Source organism: Hibiscus syriacus, unplaced genomic scaffold (genome assembly GCF_006381635.1).
Source record: "Hibiscus syriacus cultivar Baekdansim isolate YM2019G1 unplaced genomic scaffold, ASM638163v2 tig00112305_pilon, whole genome shotgun sequence".
Lineage (NCBI taxonomy): Eukaryota > Viridiplantae > Streptophyta > Magnoliopsida > Malvales > Malvaceae > Hibiscus > Hibiscus syriacus.
This window is the reverse complement of record NW_024063299.1, coordinates 1683871-1699808: the sequence shown is the minus strand read 5'-3', so window position 1 is coordinate 1699808 and position 15938 is coordinate 1683871. Positions and strand designations below refer to the sequence as shown.

Sequence of the window (15938 nt, the reverse complement as noted above, 5' to 3'; positions counted from 1 at the left end):
TTAGATCAAACATAAAATGTTAAATTTTAATAATTTTTATTGCACATTTTTCTATAATATTTTCAGTTGTATTTATTTTTTTATTTTAAATTAGATAATCGTACAGAAGAACATCTAGAATCATTTACACTTGTCAATCTTTATCTTCAAGCTTCATGGTGTTGACATCTCTTTATTTTACTTTATATTTTTACTGCAATGCAGGCTAGGAGGAGGAAGCTAGGGTAGGCTGCACCCAACCCATTTCCTTTTAGTTTACTGATTCTGATGGAAGGAAATGAAAAGTACCCCATGTTGGGGGAGTGGAGACTCCGCACGAGTACTGATTCCAGTTTTCACACTACATTATTGCTCCGCACAATAAAAGAACTTCTCGGTAATTTTACTGTACGGCAATTTAATTTAAAAATAAATTATAATAATTTTAAAACGTAATTGAAAATATAATAAAATTTTATAATATTTTAAGTTGAGTCGGTTGAATTTAAAATATTTTATTTTATAATAATTTTAAAACGTAATTGAAAATATTTTATAATATTTTTAAATTATTTATCTAAGTAGCAAAATTTTTAATGGAGCCCCCTCCCAAAGAAAAATATTGCATATATTTGTGAACATAACATTCAAACTTGCAAAATTTGCTTTTATGTGCGAATACAGGTAGAGAAACGGAGATAGCATACATATATGAGAATTATCTTCAATTATTTAGCGAAAATATATTTAAAAGAGTATATTTAAATATTTGAAAAAATAATATTTAATTAATATGAGATCTGACAATATAAATATAATATTTAAAATATATATTTATTAAATAATTAAAGATAATAATCACTTATGCACATTAAAAATTCCACATGTCTCATATGTATTTTTTTGGAGTCAAATTGATGTACGTTATATATATATATAAACTCATCCAATTCACTTCTTTCTTAAATTTCAACCAAAGGATTATATATATATATATATATATATATATTTTGTAAACAACGGAGATGGATACTTTTTAGTATTTATTTAAAAATATATATTTAAATAAAAAATTGTACTATACTGAATTTTTTATTAAGTTAATGTGATTACAAAATAATATTTATTTTAAATGTTCTCAATTATTTGACATTGAATGTCCAATCATCCTTGTAGTTGTTAGTGCCAGGGGCGGAACCAAAAATATACGAAAGGGGGGCAAAATAAAATTAAAAAATTAAATCAAACTATTATAAGACCAACATTAAAAATTAGAAACATATGTTCGTATGATTCATCAAAAATAAAAGAAATAAGGGGTGTAATGTTTATAAAAAAACACTTCAAAAAATACATACATAGTTAGATTTCATTGAAATTTATTAAATTTTAATATATATTTTTTAATTAATGCATAATAATAATTAATGATATTTTTTAATGTAAAAAAAGTTAATTTTTTTTACTTTTTTATTCAATATATAACTCGACACCTAAACCTAATTAATATTTAATATATAAAATATTTTTTCAATTGGAGGGTCGTTGTGGGGTTACAAATTATGTGGGTTGGGGGTGCGGGGGCGCAGCCCCGCGGTACGGTACAGGGTTGATTTTGTAATTATGTACCAGGGTTTTCTATTATAAATAGAGATGTAACCTAGACCTAAAAAAAAAAATCATTGAATAAAAACTTCTAGCGCCGCCTAGGCACCGAGGACGTAAGCACATTGTCGAACCTCGTAAAATTCTCGTTTTTCGTTTTCTTTACCCGTTTTCGTCAACAATTGGATCAGATGTCAGGAGCAAAATTCGAAGTCGCGAAATTCGATGGTCAGGGTAACTTCGGATTATGGCAAACGAGGGTGAAGGATCTATTGGCGCAGCAAGGGATCTGAAGGCTTTGCGACCTACAAAGCCGGCGTCGATGGATGAGGAAGATTGGAAGAATTGCAGCAGCGAGCGGCAGGAACCATACGATTATGCTTGGCGGACGAGGTCATGTATCACATCATGCATCTATCGTCTCCAGACGAAATTTGGAGGAAGTTGGAAAGTCAGTTTATGTCCAAATCCTTAACGACAAAACTGTATCTGAAGCAGCGGCTGTATGGGCTGAAGATGCAGGACGATCACGATTTGGCGCAACACGTGAATGTCTTCAATCAAATCGTTTCTGATCTGGCTCGGCTTGATGTGAAAATTGAGGATGAGACAGAGCGATGATTCTGTTGTGTTCGTTGCCTTCCTCTTACGAACACATGGTGACTACTCTTACATATGGGAAAGAGACTATCAACGTTGAGGAGATTACTGCAGCCTTGTTGGCTCACAACCAGCGGAAGCAGAATGCAGGGGAAAGCTCTCAAGCCGATAGCTTATATGTCAAGGGTAATCGAGATCGTGGACGGAAGCCAGAGAAGGTAGGGTCCGGGAAGCGAAATTCCTATTGAAGTCTTTGTGTTAATATCAACTGGATTATACTCTGTACGAATGTGAAGTGTTATGTTAATCTTCAAAAATAACATCTATTTTACGATTATACCGTTTAAAACGAAATCATTTATAAGATAATAATTTATAACAATACATAATTTTATTTTTATACGATATATCTATATTATTAATTTCAGTTTATAACCATATTATTTCAACTATTTGTATGAATGAGAAGATTTGGTGGAAAAATATTGCATTGACAATTCAAGTCAAATTGGTTAAATAAGTAATCAATCCCATTTTGAGCAGTAATATGCTCAAGTCTTCGTACGAAAACTCCACCTTCCCAAATATGTTGTTGTGATGATATTGGTCCACTTGACATATGATGGGAGTTGTTTTTAGTGCGCAGAAAACGCATATTAAAGACACAATAATTTAGTACGAATTTAAACTACTTCAATAATTAAAAATTTATTATTATTTTTTGAAATCTCAAATTTTATCAAGTATCGTATATTTTTTGAATCGATGCTACCTTGCATTCATCTATGTTCATAAAAACAATTCACAATAATATGTAATTTGACTAGGACTGTAAATAAGACTAGTCAAATCGCGAGGTAATTGAGATCGACTCGATCAAAGTTCAATAAATAATCGATTCGAATGGACTCAACTCGAGTTCTTAACGAGCCGAAATGCTACTTCATACTTGACTCAAAAAGTAGTGAAACTACTCGAAAAAAAACAATATATTATCTTTTGAGACATTGAATTCAATCGAATGTCATATATACAAAAGTATGAGCGTTCATTATCAAAAGATTGGAAGTTTTTGAACTAATATTACTTTATAGAGAAAATAACCTCAGTGACAAAAAATCCCAGATAATATACGATTTTGACCAACTTTTTTTGGATTTGCGAAAATGACCAACAAAATCGCAATGCGATCTCTAATTCGCATTGCGATATCCACTATCGCAAATTCACGTTGCATTTCGCATTGCGATAGTTGAAAATCGCGTTACGTTTTTCCATTTCGCGTTGCGATAGTTGGAGATCGCGTTGCGATTTTCCATTTCGCGTTGCGATAGTTGAAATCGCAACGCGATCTCAATCATCGCAAATTCGCGTTGCATTTCGCGTTGCGATAGTTGAAAATCGCGTTGTGATTTTCCATTTCGCGTTGCGATAGTCTACAGTTGTCGTTGCGATTTTCCAAATTCGTTGAAAAAAAAGATTTTGTTTCTTAAGAATTTTCTCTAAAAAGATATACGCGCGGACGTGTCGAAGACACGTATGACCACGACCACGACCACGACCACGACCACGACCCGACCCGAGACGGACGGCGGCGGCGGTGCGCGAGAGTTTCCCTTGTTCTCTATCACTCAACAAGAAAGTGGGAAAGCCAAGCCTTAAATACCATTCCCAATAGTGTTTCCAATACAATGTGGGATTGAGCATTACCAACACTTGTTTCCATACAATGTGATTATTCATGAAACAACAATCATGCTCCTTAAAACAACTGAATCAACAACCATACATTAGTATTATACGATTAAATATGTCATAATTAAAAGTCAATCTACAATCAATCGCGATTATTGCAATTTTAAGCAAAACATTCAAAAATAATATCACTATTTAAGGCTCAATCCCACATAGTATTGGGAACAAGTGTTGGTAATGCTCAAATCCCACATAGTATTGGAAACACTATTGGGAATGGTATTTAAGGCTTGGCTTTCCCACTTCCTTGTTGAGTGATAGAGAACAAGGGGGACTCTCGCGCGCCGCCGCCGCCGTCCGTCGAGTCGGGTCGTGTGGTCGTGGTCGTGGTGCGATTTTCAACTATCGCAACGCGAAATGCAACGCGAATTTGCGATAGTGGAGATCACAATGCGAATTAGAGATTGCATTACGATTTTGTTGGTCATTTTCGCAAATCCAAAAAAAGTTGATCAAAATCGTATATTATCTGGGATTTTTGGTCACTGAGCTTATTTTCTCTACTTTATATCTATTCATCAGCATTTATATAAAAAAAGTTCACAATAATCTAATTTGACTATAGATTTACTATTTGGAAATTGGGTGTCATTTAAGAATATCTAAGAGACGGTAGTTTAATTTCAGATTAAAATCACACAACAAAAAATATTATAATAAATATAACATTTTTTGTTAGATCAAACATAAAATGTTAAATTTTTAATAATTTTTATTGCACATTTTTCTATAATATTTTCAGTTGTATTTATTTTTTTATTTTAAATTAGATAATCGTACGAAGAACATCTAGAATATTACACTTGTCAATCTTTATCTTCAAGCTTCATGGTGTTGACTCTCTTTATTTTACTTTATATTTTACTGCATGCAATAGGAGGAGGAAGCTAGGGTAGGCTGCACCCAACCCATTTCCTTTTAGTTTACTGATTCTGATGGAAGGAAATGAAAAGTACCCCATGTTGGGGGAGTGGAGACTCCGCACGAGTGTACTGATTCCAGTTTTCACACTACATTATTGCTCCGCACAATAAAAGAACTTCTCGGTAATTTTACTGTACGGCAATTTAATTTAAAAATAAATTATAATAATTTTAAAACGTAATTGAAAATATAATAAAATTTTATAATATTTTAAGTTGAGTCGGTTGAATTTAAAATATTTTATTTTATAATAATTTTAAAACGTAATTGAAAATATTTTATAATATTTTTAAATTATTTATCTAAGTAGCAAAATTTTTAATGGAGCCCCCTCCCAAAGAAAAATATTATTGCATATATTTGTGTGAACATAACATTCAAACTTGCAAAATTTGCTTTTATGTGCGAATACAGGTAGAGAAACGGAGATAGCATACATATATGAGAATTATCTTCAATTATTTAGCGAAAATATATTTAAAAGAGTATATTTAAATATTTGAAAAAATAATATTTAATTAATATGAGATCTGACAATATAAATATAATATTTAAAATATATATATTTATTAAATAATTAAAGATAATAATCACTTATGCACATTAAAAATTCCACATGTCTCATATGTATTTTTTGGAGTCAAATTGATGTACGTTATATATATATATATAAACTCATCCAATTCACTTCTTTCTTAAATTTCAACCAAAGGATTATATATATATATATATATATATATATATATATATATATTTTGTAAACAACGGAGATGGATACTTTTTAGTATTTATTTAAAAATATATATTTAAATAAAAAATTGTACTATACTGAATTTTTTATTAAGTTAATGTGATTACAAAATAATATTTATTTTAAATGTTCTCAATTATTTGACATTGAATGTCCAATCATCTTTGTAGTTGTTAGTGCCAGGGGCGGAACCAAAAATATACGAAAGGGGGGCAAAATAAAATTAAAAAATTAAATCAAACTATTATAAGACCAACATTAAAATTTAGAAACATATGTTCGTATGATTCATCAAAAATAAAAAATAAAAGAAATAAGGGGTGTAATGTTTATAAAAAAACACTTCAAAAAATACATACATAGTTAGATTTCATTGAAATTTATTAAATTTTAATATATATTTTTTAATTAATGCATAATAATAATTAATGATATTTTTTAATGTAAAAAAGTTAATTTTTTTTACTTTTTTATTCAATATATAACTGGACACCTAAACCTAATTAATATTTAATAATTAATATATAAAATATTTTTTCAAAAATAAAAATTTAATAGTAATTAGTATAAAAAAATATCACTTGGCAGGGACCTATGATCCTCCCGGACCCTGCTATGTTCGGCTAGTGGTTAAAGTTATAATCTCTAAAAATAATAATAATTTTTTTATCATTGAAATAAATTGATTATGTTATTATACTGAAATTTAATTATATATATATTTTTTAAAAATAAACATAATTTTATCGAATTGAGCAAGCAAAGATCACATCACCAACTTGCCGGCAAACAAAGACTAATTGAAATCAAATTTAGATGATTCAGTAAAATTAAATATATGAATTAATGAAAACAGCCTGCAATACGTTGGTAATAAACAAACAAATGAAATGAATATAATTATCCATTGCCCGACAATTGCAGTTGTTAAATCATTTTTTTATCTAAAATGATGTGACGAAAAAACAATATAAAAATCATTGCTGCTCCTCTCTGTATCCTGGAACTGTACAATGCCATATCTACATTTCCAAAGGTAACTTTTGTAGGATCAAGTAATTCCCCATTTCTTTATATAGCCGGCCTTTTTTGAGTGCATATCTCAACCGTCAGTGCTTTATGATTAGTGATTTATGATGATCCTGGCTACACACAAGCACACCATGTTAAAAAACTTCTAATGATGATTAGATGAAGCGAAGATCATTGCTTTTTCCGACTACATAAATGCAGAACCAGCAAGTGTTTGAGTGTCCAAAGCAAAACAGAAGGGAGATGAAAACCATGGGAGAGGAGGGAAAGGCGATGAGTATGGCAGACAGGAAGAGAACACACTTTGTGTTGGTTCATGGTATTGGTGGTGGAGCATGGTGCTGGTACAAAATCAGGTGCCTTATGGAGAATTGTGGGTACATGGTTTCATGCATCGACCTCCAAGGTGCCGGGAATGATCGGTCCGATGCAGATTCGATTCTGTCTTTCGATGATTATAACCAGCCTCTCATGGACTTCATGTCTGCCTTGCCTGATACAGAAAAGGTTCTTTTTGTTTTTGAAATTATGTGCGGCCAAAATACTCGGATGAACCCTCATCTTATACGATTTGCAGGTGATATTGGTAGGTCATAGTGCTGGAGGGTTAAGTGTAACGCAAGCCACTCACAAATTCCCCAACAAAATCCGTCTGGCGGTGTATGTTGCGGCCACCATGCTGAAATCAGGCTTCTTGACCGACCAAGATATCAAAGATGTAAAAAACTTATCTAACCTTTGCTGTCTTGTGTTGAATTCTGGGTTTTTTTTCTTTTCTTTTACCTGGTATGCACCTTTGGTGTTTGAATTATTAGGGGTTCATGGTTGCCAAGTGCCAACTGTTTTCATCAAGCTTGGCTGTCAGCCATTTCATCTTTCCCATGTGTTCAATCTGTATACTATCTGTAACATTATATTACATATTTGTAGGAATCTAAAACTTTACAGACGTTACATTTCACTGTTGGTTAACTTGTTTCAGTAACTGATGGAGGTTCACAGGTTGCAAATATGACATACCAGTATACAGAATACAGATACCTGTATGTATAGCTGTATGTATACCAGTAAACAGGGAATTTCAAGTACAAAAGAAGCATGGGAACCAAAACTCCCTTGCCTAGTTCTGAGAACAAGGCCAAGGTCAACCCAAAACTGCATTTTTGATCCTTTTTCTTAGCTTATAAACAATAGAATCTATTCCCCATCTGTGATCTATTTGAATTGGATGACTAAAAGCATGATGAATGGATATGAATCTCCCTTCAATTATTGCATGAAATGCATGCAGTTGTTGTTTGATGAAGCAGCAAATGTACTGATTTACTTTTGTGGTCTTTTTCATATATTTTTCCCTCCAATGATTGAGATGATCAATATGTGATATGGTTCTTAATTAAATGATTATCAGTTTGTGAGTTAGTTAAAAAGGTTTGATGATTATCCCGAAAAGGGGGGAGAAAAAGTAAGCAATTAGTAAATGTGAAACAGGGAGTACCAGACTTGTCCCAATTTGGTGATGTGTACGAACTAGGATTTGGATTGGGAGCGGAGCAGCCTCCGACCAGTGCCATTGTGAAAAAGGAATTCCAACGTAAAATCATCTATCAAATGAGCCCTCAAGAGGTTAATTGAGTTTAACATTACCTTTATTGCATTGGTCTCTTCCATGTCATGCTTTGCCATGGCAAACACTACCCCACACCCCTTCCTTTATCTGCATTTCATGTAATGGTGGATGGTGCAGGATTCGACTCTAGCGGCGATGCTTTTAAGGCCAGGACCGATCCTAGCACTGATGAGTGCTAGATTCAAAGACGAGGAAGACTCGGCGGAGAAAGTGGGGCGGGTGTACATTCGGACGATGCACGATAACGTTATAAAACCGGACCAGCAGGAGGCTATGTTGAAGAAATGGCCACCCTCTCATGTGCATGTTGTGGATAGTGACCACAGCCCCTTTTTCTCTGCCCCCTTTTCACTCTTTGGCATACTCCTTAAAGTTGCAGCAACTTCAGCTGGATGTAACTAAGCTAGCTAGCTGGCTGCCCTATTCTATGTCATGGCTTATTCTTGTGTGAAATCAATCAATAAACCTTATAACCTTATGAATAAAACTCTGATGATTACCTTTGAAATTGAGATTTGTTTTCTTACTCTTTTAATCATGTATTGCCATGGATCTCAACTTAAAGAGCAGAGAAATGTAGGAATTAGGAGTTGGGACCAGGGATCTGATTCTGAGGTCTGCAACACCATTTTTGTGGGAACTGAACCCTCAAGAGGTAATTTTTTTGTTTCGTGGAGAAAGGGTTTGTGCAGTAATTATGACACTTGCATCAACACCATAGCATTGATTCTCTTTCTCTGTTTATCCTTGTTGTCGACAACGTTTTTCGCCCGGGTGGGAAAAAACTTAGTACCTTGGGAGATTTTTTTAAAAAGGTTTTGAAATGTATTGGAGTCGTCATAAACATTTTGGGTTAGATAGGTCGAATACCTATAAACCACCTTTTAAAAGAGTTATTAAGAAAATATCATTTTAAAAGATTCACCAATCTACATGTAACCAGAGATTCACTTTTTTGTAATAAAAAAAGGTTTGGGGATCGATTACGTGTGGGGAAGGATAAGCACCCCCCAACACCCAAAATTTGTACCCCATTGATTATAAATTGTCTCTAATACTAGAAATCTAAGAATTCAAATATAAATATAAATTACGATCCTATTATTCCAAATTCAACCATACAATTTTTATTGAACGAAATTTTTTAAGGAGAAATAGAAAATATTCCAATATTTTCAATCGAAGAGAAAATAATCCCTAAAATACTTTAGGACAAATATTTCTCTTTCCAACTGAAATAAAAGGAATATAATAATTTTTCCTAAAATTCAATGTTAAAATAATTTTATTCGACCATAGCAAGAAATTAATCCAATACATATTAATTATATATTTAATTAGAAAAGATAAGGGATGTTCAATTATTTAAAAATATTGAGACTTAATCCCTAATAAAATTAGACGAATTGTCTCGATAAGTTTAAATAAGCGAATATTTCCTTTTCCCTTCAAACTTGATTAATTTTAAGCATACTTGATTTTTTAGGTTCTTCCAGTAGGTTATTTATTTATTTTAAAATATCGAAATAGGACATCTAGTTACTTTAAGATGATCATTTCTTAATATTTTAAAATAAATAAATATTACCTTTAATCCAGTTATGAAATCAGTGAGTTATGCTTATGAGGCTTTCAGGGGAAATTAATTAGGACTAAAATGAACTAATATGCAAAAATTAAAATAAAATAAAAATAGGACTAAAGCACAAACAATCAAACCATCATGCCAAAATTGAAACAAAAATAAAATGTATGAGTGACTAAAATAAACATTTTCAATATACTATACTAAAATTATAAGAAATGAAAAATAAATAAAACATGGGGCTAAATTAAAATAAATTAAAACTACATAGCCGAATTAAAATAAATAAAAAACACATTCTGGTTCGAAATACAAACATGCAAAAATACAAGGGCTATTTCATAAATATTCCAATTTTTCTAACCTAAAATAACATATTTGAAATAAAAAAAGGAAAATTATAAAATTAGTCCCTAAAAAAATTAAACACCACTACTCATGTCCAAACTGTAAAACATGCCAAACATGCAACATACATAAAAATGGGAAAATCACAAAATAAATCCCTACATGTGATCATTTTGCAAAACACACCAAATGTTGGGGGACTTAAGGTGCAATTTCCCCTTTCATTTTTCATAAATATATCTTTTCTTTTTTTATTTTATTTCTTTTTTTAAAAATATTTTTAAAGAGAGAGGGTATTCACTCTCTCTAGAAAACCGGCGATCACCGATAACTTACCACATGTCGGTCGTCGTCCGTCGCGCCGTCGACGCCGTCGGTCGCTGATGGCCACCAAATTTCACCAGGAGATCCATCTCGGGCTCCCCGTCGCCGATCTAACCTTCGTTTCGTGAGACTCAGTGCCTTTTTTCGTAAAAGGCTGAAAACTGCTCGGCCTTCCCGAGCTCTGATCGCTGCCTTCCGCCGTCCGATCGACTCCAAATTTGAGTATGTTGTTCTACATCACCTTCTCCTTCTTTTCAACGGTCAGATTCTTGAACGGAGTCCTCCAACGTAATTGGTGTCGCCGGCCGAATAGGTGAGTACTATTCTCTCTTGTATTTGTTTTGTTTTTAGTTTTGCTTTGCTATATTTAGTTTTGTAGGATAGAAAAAAATAAAATAATACTAGTAATAAAAATCTACCAAAATCGAAATAGAAGAAAAACAAAGAATTTATCAAATGTATCTTGAACTCTTTTGTATTAATTTCTTTTGACCACAAAAATGAATTTTACATTGCTTGGTGGAACCGAATACCCTATTTCCCTTACATTATTTTTTTACAGTAAAACCAAAAGCTCCCTCTCTCCCTCTGTTCCCCCTTAAAAACCGAGACCTCCTTCCTTAAATCTCATTGCTCTCTTGTTCAATCTTCCGTGTGGTTGGTGATGGAGTGATGTTTGATGATATGTTGACAGGGCATGGGCGACTGAAGGTATGGGCATGTGTACTGTGGAGTAGGGCATGGGTCTGCTCAGTTGGTGGGACTTCAGGTGGGGTACTGGAGATGTCAGGGCATGGTGATGATTATGGAGGAGGACATGGGTATGCTCAGTTGGTGGTGTTTCACATGGGGTACTAGAGATGGCAGAGCATGGTGATGAATTGAACCGGGTCGGGTCAAGTTGTCAGGTTGGATCTAGGCTCCAATTGGGTCGGGTTGGTGCTGATATAATATGGATTGGATCACTTGTAATGGGCTTCGGGATTGGTGTTGCTGTTGGGCTCTGGATATAATTGGGTCAGTTGGGTCTGGATGTAACTAGGTCAGTTGGGCCTGGAGTTGTAAAGCCTACAAGAAAATAAAATAATACTTAAATAATAGTAATAATAATTTTAATAATATATTAAAAATCGAATGAAAAACGAGTGTCTACAGCTGCCCCTCTTTGTCCATTCTTGTGTCAACAAGAATAGGGCAAAGACGAAGAGACAATGCATTTTTCATCCTGTTAACTTTAAGGTTTGAAATATGATAAGGGATATGTTCCGCTGTCACTAGGTACTATCTGATATGGGGATGTTGATCCAAGGTGATACTAATCCAACTCCTTATGTGATGGACTAGCGAAATGATGATGCTGATCCAACTCCTTATGTGATGGATGAGCAAAAGTCAGTGCTGCTCCAACTCCTTATGTGATGGAAACAAGCTAAGGTCGAACAAGATCTTCTCATTATAAACTTCTTCTCCCTCTGTTGGATGACTTCTTCTCATTATGAACTCTCCATGTGAAATGTCAATCCCTCAAGCGAGGTGTCACTAATTCGAATGTCGTGAATTGAGTGATAGGTCGAACAAGATCTTCTCATTATGAACTTCTTCTCCCTTATCGGATGAGTTTTGTCATTATGAACTCTCCATTTGAAGTGTTAATCCCTCAAGCGAGGCGTCGCTGATTCGAAATGTCGTGAATCAAGCGATAGGTTATACAAGCTCTTCTTATTATGAACTTCTTTTCCCTTTGTCAGATGAGTTATTCTCATTATGAACTCTCCACCGGAAATGTTGATCCCTCGAGTGAGGTGTGGCTGATTCAACTCCATATGTGATGAATCGAGCTAAGGTTGAACAAGTTCTTCTCATTATGAACTTCATCTCCCTCTTCGGATGAGTTCTTCTCATTATGAACTCTCCACTAGAAATGTTGATCCCTCGAGTGAGGTATTGTTGATTCAACTCCATATGTCATGAATCAGGCTAAGGTTGAACAAGTTCTTCTCATTATGAAAATTTTCTCCCTCATCGGATGAGTTCTTCTCATTATGAACTCTCCATTGGAAATGTTGATTGGTTTATCCTCTTTTTGAAAAGTTTTAAACCTGCAAAAGATTATCATATGTCAGTAATAATTATGTTTGAAGTACTCGAAGGTATTGACGTAAAGGTCTTCGAATCATTGTTGAGATCCACATTTTTAAAGATTGAAAAGTGGACTAATTCTTTGCTGAAATCTTTTTCTTCGACATGGAATTGTGAAATGAAATTTTTGTTATCCTTTTTTTCTTTTTCTTTTTTACTTTCTGTCAAATATTCAACATTTGTGAGGGAAATAAATGAATCAAAAGAAATTTGTTTGAAGAGAAATTATTTCGGGTGAGATAAAATTTGTTTCGAGGGGAACCGTCTCTAGTGAGACGAAGTTTGTTTTAAGAAAAACAATTTCAAGTGAGATAAATTTCTTGTTTCAAGTGAAACAATTTCAAATTTTTTTTTCAAGGGAAACTTTCTCAAGCGAGATGAAATTTGGTTGAAGAAAACAATCTCGAGTGAGATAAATTTCTTGTTTTGAGTAAAATCCGCTCAAGCGAGATGAAGTTTGTTTTAAGAAAAACAATCTTGAGTGAGATAAAGTTTTGTTTCGAGTGAAACTGTCTCAAGCGAGACGAAGTTTGTTTTAAAGAAAAAAATCTCGAGTGAGATAAAATTTTGTTTCGAGTAAAACTATCTCAAGCGAGACAAAGATCCCTCAAGTGAGGTGTCGCTGATTTGAAATGCCGTGAATCAAGCAAAGGAAATGTTGAAATATCATGCCCGAAGGTCTTATGGATGGCCCGAATAACTTAAGCTGATTCGAAGTGTTGTGAATCGAGCATTATGAAGTGTAACCCTTATGGTGGGGCGTTTCTGATTCGAAGTGTTGTGAATCGAGCAAAGGAAATGTTGAAAACAACCTGCCCGGAGGTCTTATGGATGACCCAAAAGACTTAAGCTGATTCAAAGTGTGTGAATCGAGCAATAGGAAATGTTAACCCTTCTGGTGGGGTGTTGTTGATTTGAAGTGTTGTGAATCGAGCAAAGGAAATGTTGAAAACATCCTGCCCGAAGGTCTTATGGATGACCCAAAGGACTTAAGCTAATTCGAAGTGTTGTGAATCGAGCAATAGGAAATGTTAACCCCTCTGGTGGGCGTTGCTGATTCGAAGTGTTGTGAATCAAGCAAAGGAAATATTAAAAACATCCTGCCCGAAGGTCTTATGGATGGCCCGAAGGACTTATCATCTTGCTCGAAAGACTTACAGATGGCCCGAAGGATTTAAGCATCACGCTCGAAAGACTTACTGATGGCCTGAAGGACTTACTCATCAAGAAACCCTTGAAAATCAAGCTTAGTTTCTTAGTTGTAAAGGAACCCCTAAAAATTAGGCTTAGTTTCCTTTTAAAAACTCATTGAAAATCATCATCAAGAAACCCCTGAAAATCAGGCTTAGTTTCTAAAAACTCATTTGAAAACATCAAGAAATCCCTAAAATTTTGGCTTAACTTCTTTGAAATTCATTTGAAAACATCAAGAAACCCTTGAAAATCAGCTTATTTTCTTTGAAAGCTTAAATAATCAAGAAACTTTCAAAAATCGGACTTAGTTTCTTTCAAATTCATTTAAAAATATCAAGAAACCCCTGAAAATCAGGCTTAATTTCTTTCAAATTCATTTGAAAACATCAAGAAACCCCTGAAAATTAGGCTTAATTTCTTTGAAAGTTCATTTACAACCATCAAGAAACTTCTGAAAATCAGACTTAGTTTCATTGAAAGCTCATTAAAAATAATCAAGAAACTTCTGAAAATTAGACTTAGTTTCTTTAAAACTCATTTAAAAATCGTCAAGAAACTTTTGAAAATCAGACTTAGTTTCTTTGCCCCACTTCAAAAATGATAATTGTTCTGTGTATTGAGTTCCTCAATTCTTGATGTTCTGCCACTCCTAATGTAATTCCCTCCATTTGAGGCTTGAATTCTGACTTTTCTTTCTCTTATTTTCTTGGAAAATCTGTAAAATATGCCTTGATACATGAAATATGAATGCGATAGACATGTATCTATGTGTACTGCATGAGGTTCTTGAATACAAAATATTGATCATCGATTCTTCTTCTGGATCAAAGTGGAGAACTCAATCTTCTTTCACTTGATCATCTTTGGTTAGATTCTGCCTCAATGGCAACTTGTCAGCTTAAGCTTGCATCTTTTGAGGAGTAATATGACTATCTTATGCAATCGTGTCTTTCTGTCTTCTATCTTTTTCGTTACAATCTTAGAAGAAGTGCTCTCATGTAGTCAGGCATACGATCTTGATACCTTTTTATGGCTTTAATTTAATGGTTCTATCAGAAACAGTGATGTAAACTCTTCTTATCTTCATTCTACCCTTGGCACTCCCAAACGGTGAAGCTCATTCACCATGTCTATTTGATTCAAATCTTGTTATCTCAGCGAGATTTGGTTTTGGTAATGCCCCAACGTGGGTACTCATGGCTCTCTTCGTTCCAAGATCTTAATCTCGAATGGTCTCACTATTGTGTCGCTAATTAGTAATCATATGACATCCACATAAATGTTATCGAATAATTTAAATGTTTCTCTTCATGATGCCACAATTAGATGACATTTCAGAAGTGATCAATTCTTCCAACAGAAATGTCTTGAATATTTACCATTAGCTGAGATATGTGTCTCTTTTGACTAAGGTGATCATATGGTTCTGACAATGTCACAAAGAAGTGTTAGAAGTTTTGTCCTCTAGTCCTTATGATCTCTCGGGCTATCTGTTTTTAAGAAATACTTCATTGTTTTGGCATCGTTTGTTCTTCTCCAGCTGAGGCAGAATGAGCCTCACCAGCTTCCATGACCTTTTCCATTTGAGATTATCCTGTTTGAAAATGTTTTTTTTTCATTTTCTTTTATTTTAGAAATTTGAAAAAAATGTTGAAAAAAATTCAAAAGTGTTTTCGTTTTCTTCCGGCTCACAATCAAAACAAATTGTAAAATAAGATTTCATTGAATATCAAATAAGTCAATTTTTCTTTTAATCATTCGAAAATTATATTCATTTGAAAAGTGTAAAGATTAATGCTGATATAAGGCTTAGGATGACTTGGTAAGGTAATGTGTTTCAAGTTAATTTGGGGAAGTAATGTGTTTCAAGTTAATTTGGGGAAGTAATGTGTTTCAGGTTGGCTTCTTGCGTCATTGATTCTGGTGCTCATTGATCTGATGAAGCAGCCGTCATGCTTCTCTTCTAGAAATGTTCACTGGTTCTCAGCCCTCGTGAGCGTCTTTGGACTGTGTCATGCTTTATCAAAATGTATAAGATCTTCTTTTGTGCAGTGGTTGACAATATTTGTATT

At 33.6% G+C, this 15938-nt stretch overlaps 1 protein-coding gene across 1 annotated transcript; it reads left to right on the top strand.

The window, feature by feature from the left end:
- Positions 1-6826: 6826 nt before the first annotated feature.
- Positions 6827-8705, top strand: LOC120177725 (methylesterase 17-like). Its single transcript, XM_039183764.1, has 4 exons — positions 6827-7153; positions 7224-7364; positions 8138-8272; positions 8394-8705. Exons 1-4 carry the CDS (start codon positions 6842-6844, stop codon positions 8676-8678), a joined length of 873 nt encoding a protein of 290 aa, XP_039039695.1. The 5' UTR covers positions 6827-6841; the 3' UTR covers positions 8679-8705.
- Positions 8706-15938: the final 7233 nt, after the last annotated feature.